Source organism: Xenopus laevis, chromosome 5S, assembly GCF_017654675.1.
Source record: "Xenopus laevis strain J_2021 chromosome 5S, Xenopus_laevis_v10.1, whole genome shotgun sequence".
In the NCBI taxonomy this organism is placed as follows: Eukaryota; Metazoa; Chordata; class Amphibia; order Anura; family Pipidae; genus Xenopus; species Xenopus laevis.
Window position 1 is genome coordinate 90379204 of NC_054380.1, and position 15328 is coordinate 90394531.

Consider the following 15328-nt stretch of genomic DNA (forward strand, 5'->3'; position numbering starts at 1 on the left):
AGCTGAAAAAGGAGAAAAGGCAAAAGTAACACAGCAGATAACAGATGTTTTTTGTTTACACTGAAGTCTTAAGAATTCACATTATTTCACCAGCTGAAGTCTGAAGCACATAACAGACAGATAACCCTGCTGAACATGTATTACAAGAAAAGAAACAAATGTTTTAGGTCTTGGGTTATTTTTATTTTGCAGATAACATATAAAAGGCGGTGCAAGCTAGCAAGGCACGTACTGTATGCGATTTCTTATTTCTGTTGTGTCATCCAGGCTCTTGAATTGCTTCGCTTGAAGCCTGAGGAAGAAAGGAAACTACAGAACAATGACAGAACAAGTTTCCTTTCATCATAGTACTCACTGCCCCTAATGAATTGAAACAGATACTGTCACTGCAGTTTCAATTCTTCCCGTGGCCTTCCGAAGCAATCTACCTGGTCTAACATCACTGCCATTATCATTCAGTCATCTGACTTCACTGAGCTCATTTACAACATTCTAAACAAAGACAAAGTGCAAATTCAATAAATAGATAAGGTTGACAAATTACACCTACCAAGTTCAACTATTCTCTAATACCTGCCTACCTGCTAGTTGATTTAGAAAAATATGAAAAAAACCTCATCTGAAGCTTCTCCAATCTGTTTCACCAAGGGAAACAATTCCTTCCTGACCCCAAGAGGGCAATCATTACAGTTAGTTACACAGTTAGTTACAGCAACTACTACTTGAAACTATCTAATGCATCTGCCAGTACAACAGCCTTGGTGAAATAATTTCAAAACTGTACTGCACTCACTATGAAAAACATATTTTTTATTTTAAGATAGAACCTCCTGTCTGCATATGAATGGATGCCATTGTGTCTACTGAACGGATCTACTGGTAAAAAAAAAATCAGATTTATTGTAAAGCCCCTATCTATATCTATATCTATACATAGTTTTCATATCCCCCTGCTCTCCAATGTAAACAAGCTATGCAGTATGCCCCTCTACCTGTGCCGAAGCCCTATCAGGTAAGTATGAGGGTGGCATTGGAATTGCCACTCGGGTCAACCTGGGCACCAAAATCGGCTCTGCTGAGACCTGCCATTCCCGTTATGAACTTAACAGCTCTTCTTTAGGCTTTTGTCTTTCAATCCTTTGGTTAGCATGTACTTACATTTTTTTTTTTTTTCAAATATGAGACGTGTTGTGAAAATACCCTCCCCTTCTGCTACAATGAAAATCTATTATATATCATACTTTGATAGCTTTATAGTAAGGGACACACAAAATACATTTATCATGTATGTATTGTATTCCAATTTTCCTGGTTTAATGGAGCAATTCTAAAGACAATTAAACATGGACAGGAATATTTTAATTCACATGTGCCAGCCTAAAAATGTATATACAGGTACTAGTAACATTTGTAACTGGGCCACTAGGGGCTGGTGAACACCCATTACAGTCAGAGATGTGTGGACAGACTTTAATGTAGGAAGCAGGCAAACTTACAAAGTTATGATGAACAAATGCACACTTTATTGATAACTTCTTGTAGGGCAGGTTACAGACCGGGCACTGGTTGCCGACTCAATGATATTACACTTCTGCAGATTCTTACTTTATCTTTATATCTTACACTCACACAGTGTTCCTCTCCTGAAGTCTCCAGGAGCCCTGTAATGTAGTGTATGCACAGAGAGTGCCGTTAGCTGTTCAAGGGGTCTCCTCTCACTGTAATCCTTCCCCCGTTTCTCTGTAGTGACCTTTGAATTCACCTGTAGGTTCTCCTCTAGCCTAAACCTGAATGCTCAAATTCCTTCCCTGGAGCACAGATGCCCCAGGGGCACTAACCTCTTACAAAATTAGTCACTTGGCATCCTTTCTGAGGCATAAAACATGTAGTACCCCCAAGGTTTAAACACTAGCATTATCACTATGTGGTGCACATCAATGATGGCCCTGAACATCTCCTGCTCTGGCTCTCCATCCAGAACCCAGCATTTCTCTTTGTCAGTGGCAGTGACTTGCTGGGGCCTTGCAGGCCTCAACCACCACTCTCCATCTGCCTGGTTCTACTCCAAATACCTTTGTCTGTCCTGCTTTCCACCTTCACTGATGGTTTTGCTGTTGTTGTTTCTCCTTCTTCCATTCTCTATTTTTTGCCGCATACAATGCTGTTTAGGCACCTCTTCCTGAATGGTTTAACAGCACCTCATAGCTCCAATTGTGCGAATACAATCAACACCTTACCTCCATAACCCCATGCTGGTTTTACTTCAGATTATGCTGATTGGTGTAAGATTCCAAGGTATATAACCACAAATATTTGGTAGAGGTCATTCTGAATTGAGAAAGCCAGTTGGATTACTAGCGAAAAAAAAAAAGTCCAGGACCTGGATGAATGAGAAACTTCACAAACAGTATTATACAGAGTTTTTATATATTAATGCCATTATAGTTGATTTTTTCCATAATCATGATTTTAGCCTGGTAATGAAAGAATCCTGTTCTAAATGAGGTTGGTGTTTTTTTATAATCCACTTTGCCCACAACTACTCTATTTCAAAGTTTCCCTTATCTTGTCAACCCCTATCCAAAGAAAAACTTAATGACAGCAGGAGAAGGATAATACACTCTGCGTTTATGTCATTGGTGCAGGTACGTTCTTTTCACTTCCAGATTTGCCCAAAACATGGTAGGAAACTACAGCAAATGGTAACTCTGGGAATGCCTAGGAGAAGGCAGATCCCCTCGTAAATGACTTTGACACCTTACACATAGATTGATATTCCATTTTGTTGGTCATTTGACCTATGAGCTGGATGTTGTATATATATATATATATATATATATATATATATATATATATATATATATATATATATATATATATATATATACCAGTGAACACCACAGTTTCATTGTACTCAGCTTGAAAAAGGAACTAAAATGTTCTGAAAGCTTGCTATGATTATATTAGTTAGCCAATAAAGGAGTTTCCTTAAATGAGAAGGATCTAGGGGTTTTTTAGATGTTGTCTAATTCTGGGCAGTGTCATTCTGTAGTTACTAAAACAAATAAAGTTCTGTCTTGCATAAAAAAGGGCATTAACTCAAGGGATGAAAACATAATTATGCCTCTTTATAGGTCCCTGGTGAGGCCTCATCTGGAGTATGGAGTGCAGTTTTGGACTCCAGTCCTTAAAGGAGAAGGAAAGCCCCAGGGCGCAAAACCCCTCCCCCCCTCCCGTGTATTGCCCCCCCTCCCTCCTCCCCCCTGGCCTACCCCTCCCGCTGGGCAAATGCCCCTAACTTGTTACTCACCCCTCTGCGCAGGTCCTGTCCACGGAGTTCACAGTCGCCATCTTCTCCCACGCGCGTCTTCTTCCTGCTCTGATCGGCGTTTTCTGGCGCATGCGCAGTAGGAACAGGTACCGGTATGGCTCTACTGCGCATGCGCCGAATGTCATGAAGTGAAATCGGAAAACTTCGTGACATTCGGCGCATGCGCAGTAGAGCCGTACCGGTACCTGTTCCTACTGCGCATGCGTCAGAAAACGCCGATCAGAGCAGGAAGAAGACGCGCGTGGGAGAAGATGGCGACTGCGAACTCCGTGGACAGGACCTGCGCAGAGGGGTGAGTAAAAAGTTAGGGGCATTTGCCCAGCGGGAGGGGTAGGCCAGGGGGGAGGAGGGAGGGGGGGCAATACACGGGAGGGGGGAGGGGTTTTGCGCCCTGGGGCTTTCCTTCTCCTTTAAGAGGGATATAAATGAGCTGGAGAGAGTGCAGAGATGTGCAACTAAATTGGTTAGAGGGATGGAAGACTTCAATTATGAGGGTAGACTGTCAAGGTTGGGGTTGTTTTCTCTGGAAAAAAAGGCGCTTGCGAGGGGACATGATTACACTTTACAAGTACATTAGAGGACATTATAGACAAATAGCAGGGGACCTTTTTACCCATAAAGAGGATCACCCTACCAGAGGCCACCCCTTTAGACTAGAAGAAAAGAACTTTCATTTGAAGCAACGTAAGGGGTTCTTCACAGTCAGGACAGTGAGGTTGTGGAATGCACTGCCGGGTGATGTTGTGATGGCTGATTCAGTTAATGCCTTTAAGAATGGCTTGGATGATTTTTTGGACAGACATAATATCAAAAGCTATTGTGATACTAAGCTCTATAGTTAGTATAGGTATGGGTATATAGAATTAATGTGAGAGTAGGGAGGGGTGTGTGTATGGATGCTGGGTTTTCATTTGGAGGGGTTGAACTTGATGGACTTTGTCTTTTTTCAACCCAATTTAAATATATAACTATGTAAGGTATCACCTTTATACAACTTTTGTTATTTTTTTTATTTCAAAAGGGTTGCCCTGTAACATTTTTACTGGCTAACACGGTACAGCAACTTTACCTGCAATTAGGAGAAGAGCAGAAAGCCTTCCAAACGAATGGCTAAATGTATGTGGTATCAGGAGAATAACAGGAACAATAGGATAACAAATTAAAAATCAACATGTATATATTACACACATACATATACTCACAGGCATAATGTATGTTATGTTGAGTATGTTGAGAGTTTAGTGGCCTATGAATGTGAGACAAGTAGGTGTAATAAAAGAGAGACAAAACTAGCTTCTGGTGTACATGAGAGATTTTTATATTCCTCATATAGCATTGCTATACACAAGAAATCATTCCAGTTCTTGGCCTAATTTCTGTATTTTTAATTACATTTAATTAAAATTATGATTACAATTATAATGAATAAGACTGCAAGTAGCATAGGAACTAAACCAAATATATCGCCTTTTATATTTCTGTCCATATTTAGCATGGAGGTGTAACAGACTTTTGCCTGGCATGCCTCGCAGTGCTCCTTTTTATGAGGGCCTTCTATGTAATTGTCTGGCGCCACAGGTTTTTGGTCTTTAATGCAATTGTTCTTCCCGTAGATTTTTCTCTGGATCCTGTTGACCAGATTAGCTATGGCAATTCTGATATTCTCCTGGGATATTTCAGGCTCTTCCATAACAGGAAAGGTGCACATCCTACATTTCTGTTTGAAAATTCTCAGTTTCACTTCGCCACATCTCCTGAATCTGTATAGTTTCAGGAGAAATAACAGGTTCACCTGAGCAGAGTCCCAGCAATTACTACAGAATGAGCAACGGAACCTAAATAATACAAAAAAAAATCAGACCAATGTTCTTACCCTTATACTTTAGCTGTGAAAGTTAAAGCAAATTTGTTGTTAAAAACAGATAGTTACAAGTTCCAAATAACAATATATGCTTTATTGCTTTACATGATTTATTATTTCTGCACTGGGATTTCTCTGAGAATAAAAAAGATTTATATCACTATATGTGGGGACCGTTTATCTCAGAAAAGTCAGACGGCAACTGTCGTGTATCACCTAATCACATTCTAAAAAGCAAACATCTTCAGAAATCACAGGGGTCTCCTCAATGCCTATTTCTTCTTCTCATATGCTTTCTACATATTGTAGGGAAGTGTTACTTACCTATTCCCTAAATGCAAAACAATTTGGCATTATATCTGGGACAACCAATAACGTGGCCACTGCTTGTACTGCAGTGAGATAGTTATCAGCCACAGCCTGGCCATTCAACAGGGATTTGCTTATAACCTTGTAACGTCTTGGAAGGAGATTTTGGAGTGAGTCAGATGTTTGCCAAGAAAAAGAGAAGCATGGACACAGTAATAATAAAAGCCAGCCTTGGATTTCTCCTTCATTCCTGTGAGTATTCCTGCTGATAAGTACAAGTAGGGAGCTAGGGGTTTCACTGGCCAAGTGCTCCTTTTAGGAAAACCCTATAGTCAGAGTTAGTTAGTCCTTCCCATTCAGCCATTTTAGTGATTGGGACTAGTGCAGCAGGACTGAGCATTACCAATGGGGTAGTAATCCCTGTAGTATAGTTAGCACTTAAACCTTTAGTGATTTGCCAGGGTGTACACTGGATCTGGATTGTAGATTAACCATCTGCCTGTGACACCTGCACTGGATCTCTCCAGGGTTCCAGGAAGCCTTTCTCTATTCCAGCATTTCAAGCTCAGTATGGATTAAAGCTGCCAGACTGCTTCCTTGCACCTGCTCTGCCTCACAGGATTTATTCTACTTTCATTGCCACTTGTAGTTGGGGAAGCCATTTGCTTTTATATTTCCTTAAAGGAGAAGCTAAGTTTTTGGCTTCTGTACCAGAAAAGGCAACCACAGCCCTTTAGCAGGGAAGATGTGTGCCTCCAAAGATGCCCCAATAGCTCCCCATATTATTTTCTGCTGATTCACTGCACATGCTCTGTGCTGCTGTCACTTACTGAGCTTAGGGATAGACTCAAAATATACAGTATACATAGAATTTAAATGTCGTAATATAAAGCTGATTAGTAATTAATACAGATAATACTATATGGCAGCACAGAAATCAATTCAACTAGCATCAGCATTTAATAATCAGCCTTTTAGCATCAGCTATATTACAGACCAACCTCATTTTCTGCTTGATAATTTGTGACAACCCCTAAGCTTAACTTCTCAACAGCTGCTCAGAGCCCACTGAGCATGTGAGTGTCACAGACACTTTCCAAAATGGTGACCCCCTGCGACAGGTTTGCAGTTCTCAATCATTGCTGCTATTGAGAAACTAAAACTTTAGGCTGGTGCAATAAGATCATTATATAAAAGATGTCATTTTTAGCCATCTTCATTTTAGGGTTTTGTTCTCCTTCAAGGCTCTACATTGAACATTGGAACAAGATATATTGGGTATTTACAAGGTTCCTGCATTTACCCACAACTCTTGTATTCAAATGAAGGCCAAATATTATTTTTACAAGTGGTCACTGAAAAATTCGCATAAGTCTCCCAAATTCTCCAGTTTACAGCAGCCACTGATACTGTGTGGTAAATAATACAAATCACACTACTGTTGTACCCTACCAATAACAAGAGACAGTGAGAGTGATGATCTATCTGTATCAGCAGCTTCAGAAAGCCAGAGTTTAGAATAACCCCTGTTAGATTTACCTGCCAAAGGTCCATGGTGTGTAAATCAGCCATCCGTCTGACTGTTTTTGGAGAGTGCTATCCAAGGTGAATGCCCACTCATGTGGTGCTGCAATTCGTTCCAACTCATCTTCAAACAGTGTTGTCCAATTTCTTGCTTCCATCATTGGTTCTTGTGCTTGTCCAGTCTAGTATCCTAGGATGTTACACAAGAGCAGAAAAATATACACTGCAGGTAATTTAAGACAAGTAAAGCTAAAGCAACACACACAACAAGCTGTTCTATCTAGCCCGCACTCTTCTCTATAGGGACTACTTAGCACAAACACTCCATCAGTACTAACAGGGATTTATGGAGAAAGTAGCACATTAACCATAAAAAGTGCACAGCTTACAGGACCAAATCACAAATGGCAATGAAAATAGCACATTTACCTGTTAATACAGAAAGAAGATGGCAGTTCACGGATCTTTGCAAAAGTCTTTTAGATCACTTTTGGAGGATTCACTCCGACAAATTCAAATGCTTTCCCCTAAGAATATTAAAATATATAGAGTGAAGAACTGGAGATCACTTTACTAACAAGTAAAGTGATCACCTGGGTGTGTCACAAGATGAGAACAATTGAAGGCTTACTGTAAACAGGAGGATGTGGAACAGTGCCATGAGTGCTCTGACATGATATACAATGTTGCATAGTTACATAGTCAAATAGGGTTATAAAAACAACCATCGTCTATCAAGTTAAACCCCTCCAAATGAAATCCAGCATCCATACATACACACACTGAAATTGACCCCTCTACACACTCACATAAACTTTATATACCCATATCTATACTAACTATAGATGTTAGTATCACAATAGCCTTGAAATTGTCAGAAGGGGCCTAACGGCTCCCAGCCAGAGTAGTCAGGAACAAGGAGTAAGCTGGGTCAAAGTCCGAGTTCACGGTATCAAAGGGGTTAAACCAGAAGGCGTAGTCAGGAACAGGCTGAAAATCACAAGGCAGACAGAAGGGATCGTAAACCGGGTCAAAGCAGGGGTCAAGGTCCAGAATAATAGCTTTAGGCAATAATAATAACAATATCCTTGTGAACTTTAAACCTTTTGCAATAATAATAACACCTATACTATAATTGGGCAGGGTTTCAGCAACCTGGGCGCATTTTTATTTCAAAACTTGGCGCCAACAGTGATGCCATCACGCCGGCGTCACCGCCCCGGCATCGCAGAACCCACGTGTGCTGTATGGGCGCCGCTATCTTGGATTCTCTGTGACCGCCGGGAAGGGACTGACGGGCGCTCCCAGCAGCAGCGGTCCTGACAATAATATACTTGTCCCAGAAATCATCCATGCCTTGCTTAAAAGCAGTAACAGAATCAGCATCACAACATCACCCGAACAGGGCATTCCACAACCTCACTGTCCTGACTGTAAAGAACCACCTATGTTGCTTCAAATGAAAGTTCTTTTCTTCTAGTCTAAAGGGGTGGCCTCCGGTACGGTGATCCTGTAGTACAGAATAAAGCGGTGGAACTGTACAAAAATCAGATTGAAAGCACTGGGCTGTAAATTACCCAGGGGAATATTAATTATTCCTTTGGAAATGGGCTATATCTCGCATCTGCCCGAACCTACATTGCACCACCCCTTTTCCACAGTTCTGAGTCCCCTTGAAATTATGGGTTCCAGGTTACCGATTATATTTCCCTTATTTAAATCAGCCACTGATGTTGCCGACCCCAGGCCTCAAACTGAAAATATTTCTGGGCCCTCCCAACATTTACGGCAGGGGTGCCCAAAAGGTAGATCGGGATCTACCAGTAGACCTTTAGCTGGTGATAAGTAGATCTCAAGACCCGTAGTGTACACACTCAAGTTCTTAAAGAGATAGTGGACAATTCCATGCAAGGAGGGTACCCATCGTTATATTGCCTAAAATTATATGTATTATGTTGAAACTGTTATTTTACTGTTCTAACTGCATTGCTTATATATTTTAGTAACCCTAATTAGGCTTAAAAAGGCAAATATCAACTAGTGAGGTAGAGCATGGGCTACACTGGACCCTCTTTCGATGGGATGGGCTTTCACTAAGTGGGAAGAGCATGTGAGGGTGTTGTTGAGCTAATTCTCTATATCCTTCTTGTTGGAGCTGAAATTCTGCTCTTGCTTACTAATGCTCACTGACTCACTTCTTCTAGAGAGTGTTATAACAGTGGCTATCCTGCACACTAGCTAACCTCTTTCACGGGGTCCCTGTTCCCCGACTTTTCTAGAGGGGTTGCCCCTTTAGGGTCTAACACTGCTAGGGCCTTGTTGACTTTAGGCTTAACAGACATCCACCCAGATCAACTGCTGTAGGTCATAGCGGAAGGACCACTGCTTTCATAACACTATGTTACAGTGAAGCACAAAATGATCATCAACCCAAGGGCCAATGAACAGTAAAATGTAAAATAAGTAGAAATGGTTACACGAACAGAAGGACGGCACTCCGGTAAAAAAACAGGTTTTTATTGCTGGGTACTCTGAAGATACATAGGCCTTACGCGTTTCGGGAACACCTTCCCTTAATCATAGGCTTACAAAATGAGTCGAGCGTATGCATTATATACAATAGGTCTCTAGTGACCTCTATTGGTTATCAAAACTATGACGGATAAAAGATATGTATATATTTTTTCTTGTACTTTATTATATTTTTTAAAACATTAAAACCAACCACACTCTTAAATATACTAAGGTATATGGGTGGGTGAGTGCACCCATGTGTGCATATGAAAATATATATAATATAAACATAATATACGAAAAAGGAAAAAAATTAAGATCATTAAAATTAAAATAATAAGATAAAAAACAATATAAGAGTTGACTTGCTTCAGGATAAATCCTATAGTAAGGATTTAAGATAATACTACAAGGCTACACATCAACTCTAACTGACAACGGTATGCAATTTCTAAGGCATAAAAATCCCCTTCCCCTTCTTTTGTTTAATATATTTTAGCAGAATGTGGTTGGTTTTAATGTTTTAAAAAATATAATAAAGTACAAGAAAAAATATATACATATCTTTTAGCCATCATAGTTTTGATAACCAATAGAGGTAGCTAGAGACCTATTGTATATAATGCATGCACTCGACTGATTTTGTAAGCCTATCATTAAGGGAAGGTGTTCCCGAAACGCGTAAGGCCTATGTATCTTCACAGTACCCAGCAATAAAAACCTGTTTTTTTTACCGGAGTGCCGTCCTTCATTTCATGCATTTATTGTTTTATTGTTGGCAGTGGGAACACTGCGGACTGAGCACCCGGCACCTACATGGGAGCAGCTAAGTGGTGGTGAGTTGAAGCGGTCCTAATCGTTTTTGTGTAGAAATGGTTACATGAGTTTTAACACAGCAACAAGGAAATGAGGTACTGGTAGGAAATGAAGCCATAGGGGCTATGATCCTATGGGTTCCTACATTTTCTTGCTAAAATATTTTAGTTAATACCTATACATATTGTGTGGTTTATGGTCTAATACAGTGATCCCTAATCAGTAGCTTGTGAGCAACATGTTGCTCTCCAACCTCTTGGATGTTGCTCCCAGTGGTCTCAAAGCAGGTGGTTATTTTTGAATTCCAGGCTTGAAGGCAAGTTTTGGTTGTATAAAAACCAGGCGCGCTGCCAAACAGAGCCTCAAACAAGATTGACAATCCTCATAGAGGCTGCCAAATGGCGAAACACAGTCCTTATTTGGCACCCAAGAACATTTTTCATGCTTGTGTTGCTCCCCAACTCCTTTTACTTCTCAATGTTGCTCACGGGTTCAAAAGGTTGGGGATCCCTGGTCTAATACATTGTGTATAGTAATCACTGCTGCTGCAGTCTCCAGGCAGTTGTATACCAGTATACCCAATGGATTTAACCCTGGAGGCAACTTAAGGAAAACTTTACCCCCCAAAATGGCACATGCTACAAAAAAAGTATATTGTTATGAAAATGGTTTATTAACATGAAGCAGAGTTTTACATATGAGCTGTTTTATGGCTAATTACATAGGATCACCCCATGCAAAGTGTTTTAGACGCAGGCAGTGATGGGCCAAGTTGTTTACCTGCCCAAGGCAAAGCAATCTCATCGCTTCAGCCTGAGCTCATGTACCCATTGTGTTTTTAGGAGATATTTCACCTGTGGGCCATTGTCCTAAAGGTCAACTAAAGTCCAAGTAAAGTTTGGCTACATAATATTAATAATATTAAAGTAATTAATGGGCCCCTTACCATGATCAGCAGTCATATGCCATAACAGATACTACCCTTGTTCTGCCAAAACATACTTTCTGTGGCTCCTCCAGATTTTACACATGTAGACAGCACTGGGTTTTTCATTTACATGCACTGGTACCCTAAACTTTAAAGTGTAGAACATTATCCTTACATTGGCAGCCTGGTGTCATCCAAATAATTTATAGTACCCTTTTAACAAGCTATGTCAAATTGTATGTGATAAAGGAAAGTAAGTTCTTTAAGTTTCATAATGGAAGGGGGAGTTATGTACATAAACCGACATTAGGTCTACTTTTCATATATTCAAGTTTTGATCCTCTCTACCATCTTTTATTCGCAGACCCATTAAAAGGATGCAGTTGGATTGTACAATTGTTTCCTGCCTGGTATGTGTTACCTATATATTTGTTTGTAATAGATCTTAAGCAATTCTAATTGATATCATAATTACAATGTACCAATATTAGAAACAAAATTGATAGTGTGTATTGTGGACTCTGTTCAGTTATGGTTGATAAAGCATGAGTAAAATTAAAGGTCAATAAAAATTATATTCATTGGTGCTTTGATAAACATACCAGCAGAAGTATCTATGGCAGCACAAGCATAGTGTTTATGCATGGCACAAGAGGAGCACTGACCCAGTGTCTAAGGACAGCAGTTTTATGCACCGAAGGGTGCCTGACAAATGAACCCAGATAGCTGAGAAATAATTTGCAGCAAAATTCAGGTGATAACAGATGCATTATTGGAAAGTTCTCATTGTTTGGAAAGATATAGCCAAACTAAACAAAAAATTACTACAGCTACAAGGCCAACAAATGTGTTTTCTTGATTATCTGCCGAGGGCTGGTTTACTTTAGGTGTTGGTCTGGGGTTTGAGTAAACCAGCCAAGAATCATCAGTCTGTCCCCTAAATGTTGTCTCATGTGGCTTTCTTCTTGCAGGTGCCTGCCACCTTTCTGGTTCCATCTCTGACACCAGCCACCAACAGACATTCCGCTTGCAGGCCTCGCAGTGTTCCTTGTTATGAGGGCCTTCCCTTCTTTCACTATACACCACTGGCTTTACATCTTCATTCCTGCTGTTAAGTGAATAGAATTTGATCTGGATTCTCTTAACCAGGTTACCAATGATAATTCTTATGTTCTCCTGGGAAATCTCTGGTTTTTCCATGACAGCAACGGTACACTTCTTGCATTCTTGTCTGAATATCTGCATATTCACAGTACCACGTCTCATGGTTCTATCTAGGTTCATGAGGAATAATATGTGTATTTCAGCAGAGTTCCACCAACGGGCACACAGTGAGCAACGAAACCTAAATATATACAGAGCAGAATGTTATTGCACTTCTGAATTACTATAAAGAGTATGCAGTTCAAATATCATTCTAGTACAAAGCCAAAACTGGTATCTGACAAAGCAGAAAACAAACAAGATTTGTGGAAAATAACAAGGGTTACTGAATTAGGGGTCAAATACCTTTTATTGATCTCCATAGCACTATAGGCTGAAAACGTCTCTCATAAAATATAGAAAATTTGTTGCCAAGAAGAGTTTATTTGTAGATGCTCAATACACAAAAATAAACTGCACCTTAGAAATGATGCTATTAAAGTGTTAAATTGAAGGTCCCTTTTATAAAGAGAAAGTATTCTCATTATAAATAGACTTTACGGTCAGTTTGCATTCCTGTAAATGGTTAAATTGGCATAATCTAATTTACAGCATTAATTCACATATATTTTTCTAATATGCATGGCAGCAGTTATGATTGACCTGATAACAAAAATCTAGGGGACCTATTCTTAAAAGTGTTAAAAGACAGATGGCAAACTATAGTTTACATCTTTGCACTTGGTAGTGGATGTATTATTGTACAGGTATGGGATCTATTATTCAAACTGCTTGGGACCTGGGGTTTTCTGGATAAGGTGTTTTTCATAATTTGGATCTCCATACCGTAAGCCTGTTAAAAACATTTCAAACTTTAAATAAACCAAATAGGATTGTTTTGACACCAATATGGATTTATGCAGCTTCGTTGGGGTCAAGTACAAGGTACCTGCTTATTATTACAGGGAAAGAGAAAAGCATTTTAAATAATTAGAATCATTTGCTTATAATGGACTCTATGGGAGTTGGCATTCCTGTAATTCTGAGCTTTTTGGATGATGGTTATCTATATAAGGGATTCCATAACATATCCTTTCTGCACACTCTCAAAGCAGTATAGCAGGCATTATTTCTCTTCTGTTAATCAGCTGCTTGCGCAACATTCTTTCAGGAGTTAATGCCATGAGGGCAGATATTTAATAACAATTTCATATACAAATGCACTTAAAACCGCTTACTTTTTATTATGTGCAGGGGCGATCCTGGCCCCTCTGCCACCTTACTTGAGATGACTTGCTGCTGCCTTCCCCCTCGCTTACCTTTTTGACACTGGAGGGGGTTCAGGGGGTCCACAACGCTAGCATAAAGAGCACAATTGCAATCTCTTTCAAAACCAGAAAATCTGCATTTTTGCCACCCCTGATACCCCTTATTGCCTTCTGTAATTTTTATGCTATGGCATTTTTCCCAACATTTGAATAATGTAAAGACTGACAAAAACATCAGCTGCACAAAGCGCAGCAACATTTTTTTGACTATGCCCACTTTGTGGCCATACCCCCCTTAGGGCCCCTTTTAGGGCCATGTTTTATGTGTTCTAGAAGTTTTGCTAATGAAGCAGAACTTGCCTTTTAAGCTGTGAGTCACAGTTCTCCCAAGAGACCTGCTCATCTTAAATAGTTACATTTGTATCTTTGCTTATCTTAAATTGTTACAAAGGAATCGAAGCGCAGCTGCTCAGTGTCCTGGGCTGGCTGACAAAAAGCCTCTTATTTTAATTACGTTTCAGAAACATTGTATCTTTCTAGCATCAGTGCAGGAGATCAAAGAGAAACTCTGGACATTTCAGTAAGAAACCTGGGACTGAGGGCTGAACTGTCAAAATCAGGACTGTCCCTCAGAAAAGAATTAGGAAAGACCTAGCAATAAAGGCCTCATTATTCCTCTGCACCACACTGCATACCCACTACAATAATCTCTTCCACAGTCAGCCCTTATGTGATAGAGAGAGTTAGGATGAAGATATGGAAATGTGTAAATGCAGAACATTCAGCCTAATTAATCCAGTTGACTAAAATTTGGCAATCACTAAATATTAATTTATTTAATTTTTAACTATTCATTTTTGAAGACAAGTATAACAGTATAACTAAAACTGCAGGCAAAATAACAGCAGAACAACAAAGCTTTACCTGCCAAACGTGCATTGTGTGTATTGCAGCCACCCTGGCTGTTTCTGGAGACTGGTAACAACCGTTAAGTTCCAAATGTGAGGCAATATTAACTCTTCTATTTTATCCTGAAAGACATCTCTCCAAATTTCAACTGTCATATCCATTTCCCTTTTCTATCCTTGTTCTTCTCTAGTAAGGGGCCGTTGTTTTCACAGAGGGAAATGCTGCCGACAAGCAATTTCAGAGAAACGAAACTGAAAGTAACTGATGCTGAAGGAAAAACCTGTTATGCAAAATTATTGCATTCGTGTAACACTCAGCAGGACACACAAGCTCAGACTAGGGTTGCCACCTTTTCTGGAAAAAAATACCGGCCTTCTTATATTTTTGTGGTTTTTGCCTATAAATAACATTGGCATCAAGTAACATTTTTACCGGCCAGGTGGCAATTGATATTACCACGTATGTATTTATATATATATATATATATATATATATATATATATATATATATATATATATAAAATATATAAAATACATATACACACACACACACACACACACAACACAGAGCTGCACACCAATCAATGCAGCTGCCCAGGTGCATGAAAAATATATAAGCAAAAGAAGTTCTGCACTTATGGGTCTTTGGCAAATAAATCATGAAAAATGTATTTAAAGGGGAACTATCACAAAAATGTATTCTTCATGCAGCAGTTGGGTGTCAG

At 39.7% G+C, this 15328-nt stretch overlaps 2 protein-coding genes across 3 annotated transcripts; both read right to left on the reverse strand.

The window, feature by feature from the left end:
• Positions 1–4708: 4708 nt before the first annotated feature.
• rtp3.S (receptor transporter protein 3 S homeolog) lies at positions 4709–9531 on the reverse strand. 2 transcript variants are annotated; one of them, XM_041564761.1, is made up of 3 exons: positions 7455–9531; positions 7041–7215; positions 4709–5166 (listed from the first exon to the last, which is right to left on the reverse strand). In XM_041564761.1, exons 2-3 carry the CDS (start codon positions 7184–7186, stop codon positions 4716–4718), a joined length of 597 nt encoding a protein of 198 aa, XP_041420695.1. In that variant the 5' UTR covers positions 7187–7215; positions 7455–9531; the 3' UTR covers positions 4709–4715. The 2 variants fall into 2 exon arrangements, with proteins under 2 accessions (XP_041420695.1, XP_018120280.1); XM_018264791.2 differs by lacking the exon at positions 7455–9531 and having other exon boundaries at positions 7041–7435.
• A 2204-nt stretch (positions 9532–11735) lies between these two features.
• On the reverse strand, positions 11736–14843 carry rtp3b.S (receptor (chemosensory) transporter protein 3 gene B [provisional] S homeolog). The gene is made up of 2 exons (XM_018265627.2): positions 14619–14843; positions 11736–12628 (listed from the first exon to the last, which is right to left on the reverse strand). Exons 1-2 carry the CDS (start codon positions 14762–14764, stop codon positions 12067–12069), a joined length of 708 nt encoding a protein of 235 aa, XP_018121116.1. The 5' UTR covers positions 14765–14843; the 3' UTR covers positions 11736–12066.
• Between the last annotated feature and the right edge of the window lie 485 nt (positions 14844–15328).

Excerpts from the sequence above, each read along its gene's own strand:
- rtp3b.S (XM_018265627.2), bottom strand. The coding sequence starts at position 14,764 with ATGGATATGACAGTTGAAATTTGGAGAGATGTCTTTCAGGATAAAATA. Across the intron at positions 12,629-14,618 it reads ACACAATGCACGTTTGGCAG|GTTTCGTTGCTCACTGTGTG; the intron begins GTAAAGCTTTGT and ends GTATATATTTAG.
- rtp3.S (XM_041564761.1), bottom strand. The coding sequence starts at position 7,186 with ATGATGGAAGCAAGAAATTGGACAACACTGTTTGAAGATGAGTTGGAA. Across the intron at positions 5,167-7,040 it reads ACACCATGGACCTTTGGCAG|GTTCCGTTGCTCATTCTGTA; the intron begins GTAAATCTAACA and ends TGTATTATTTAG.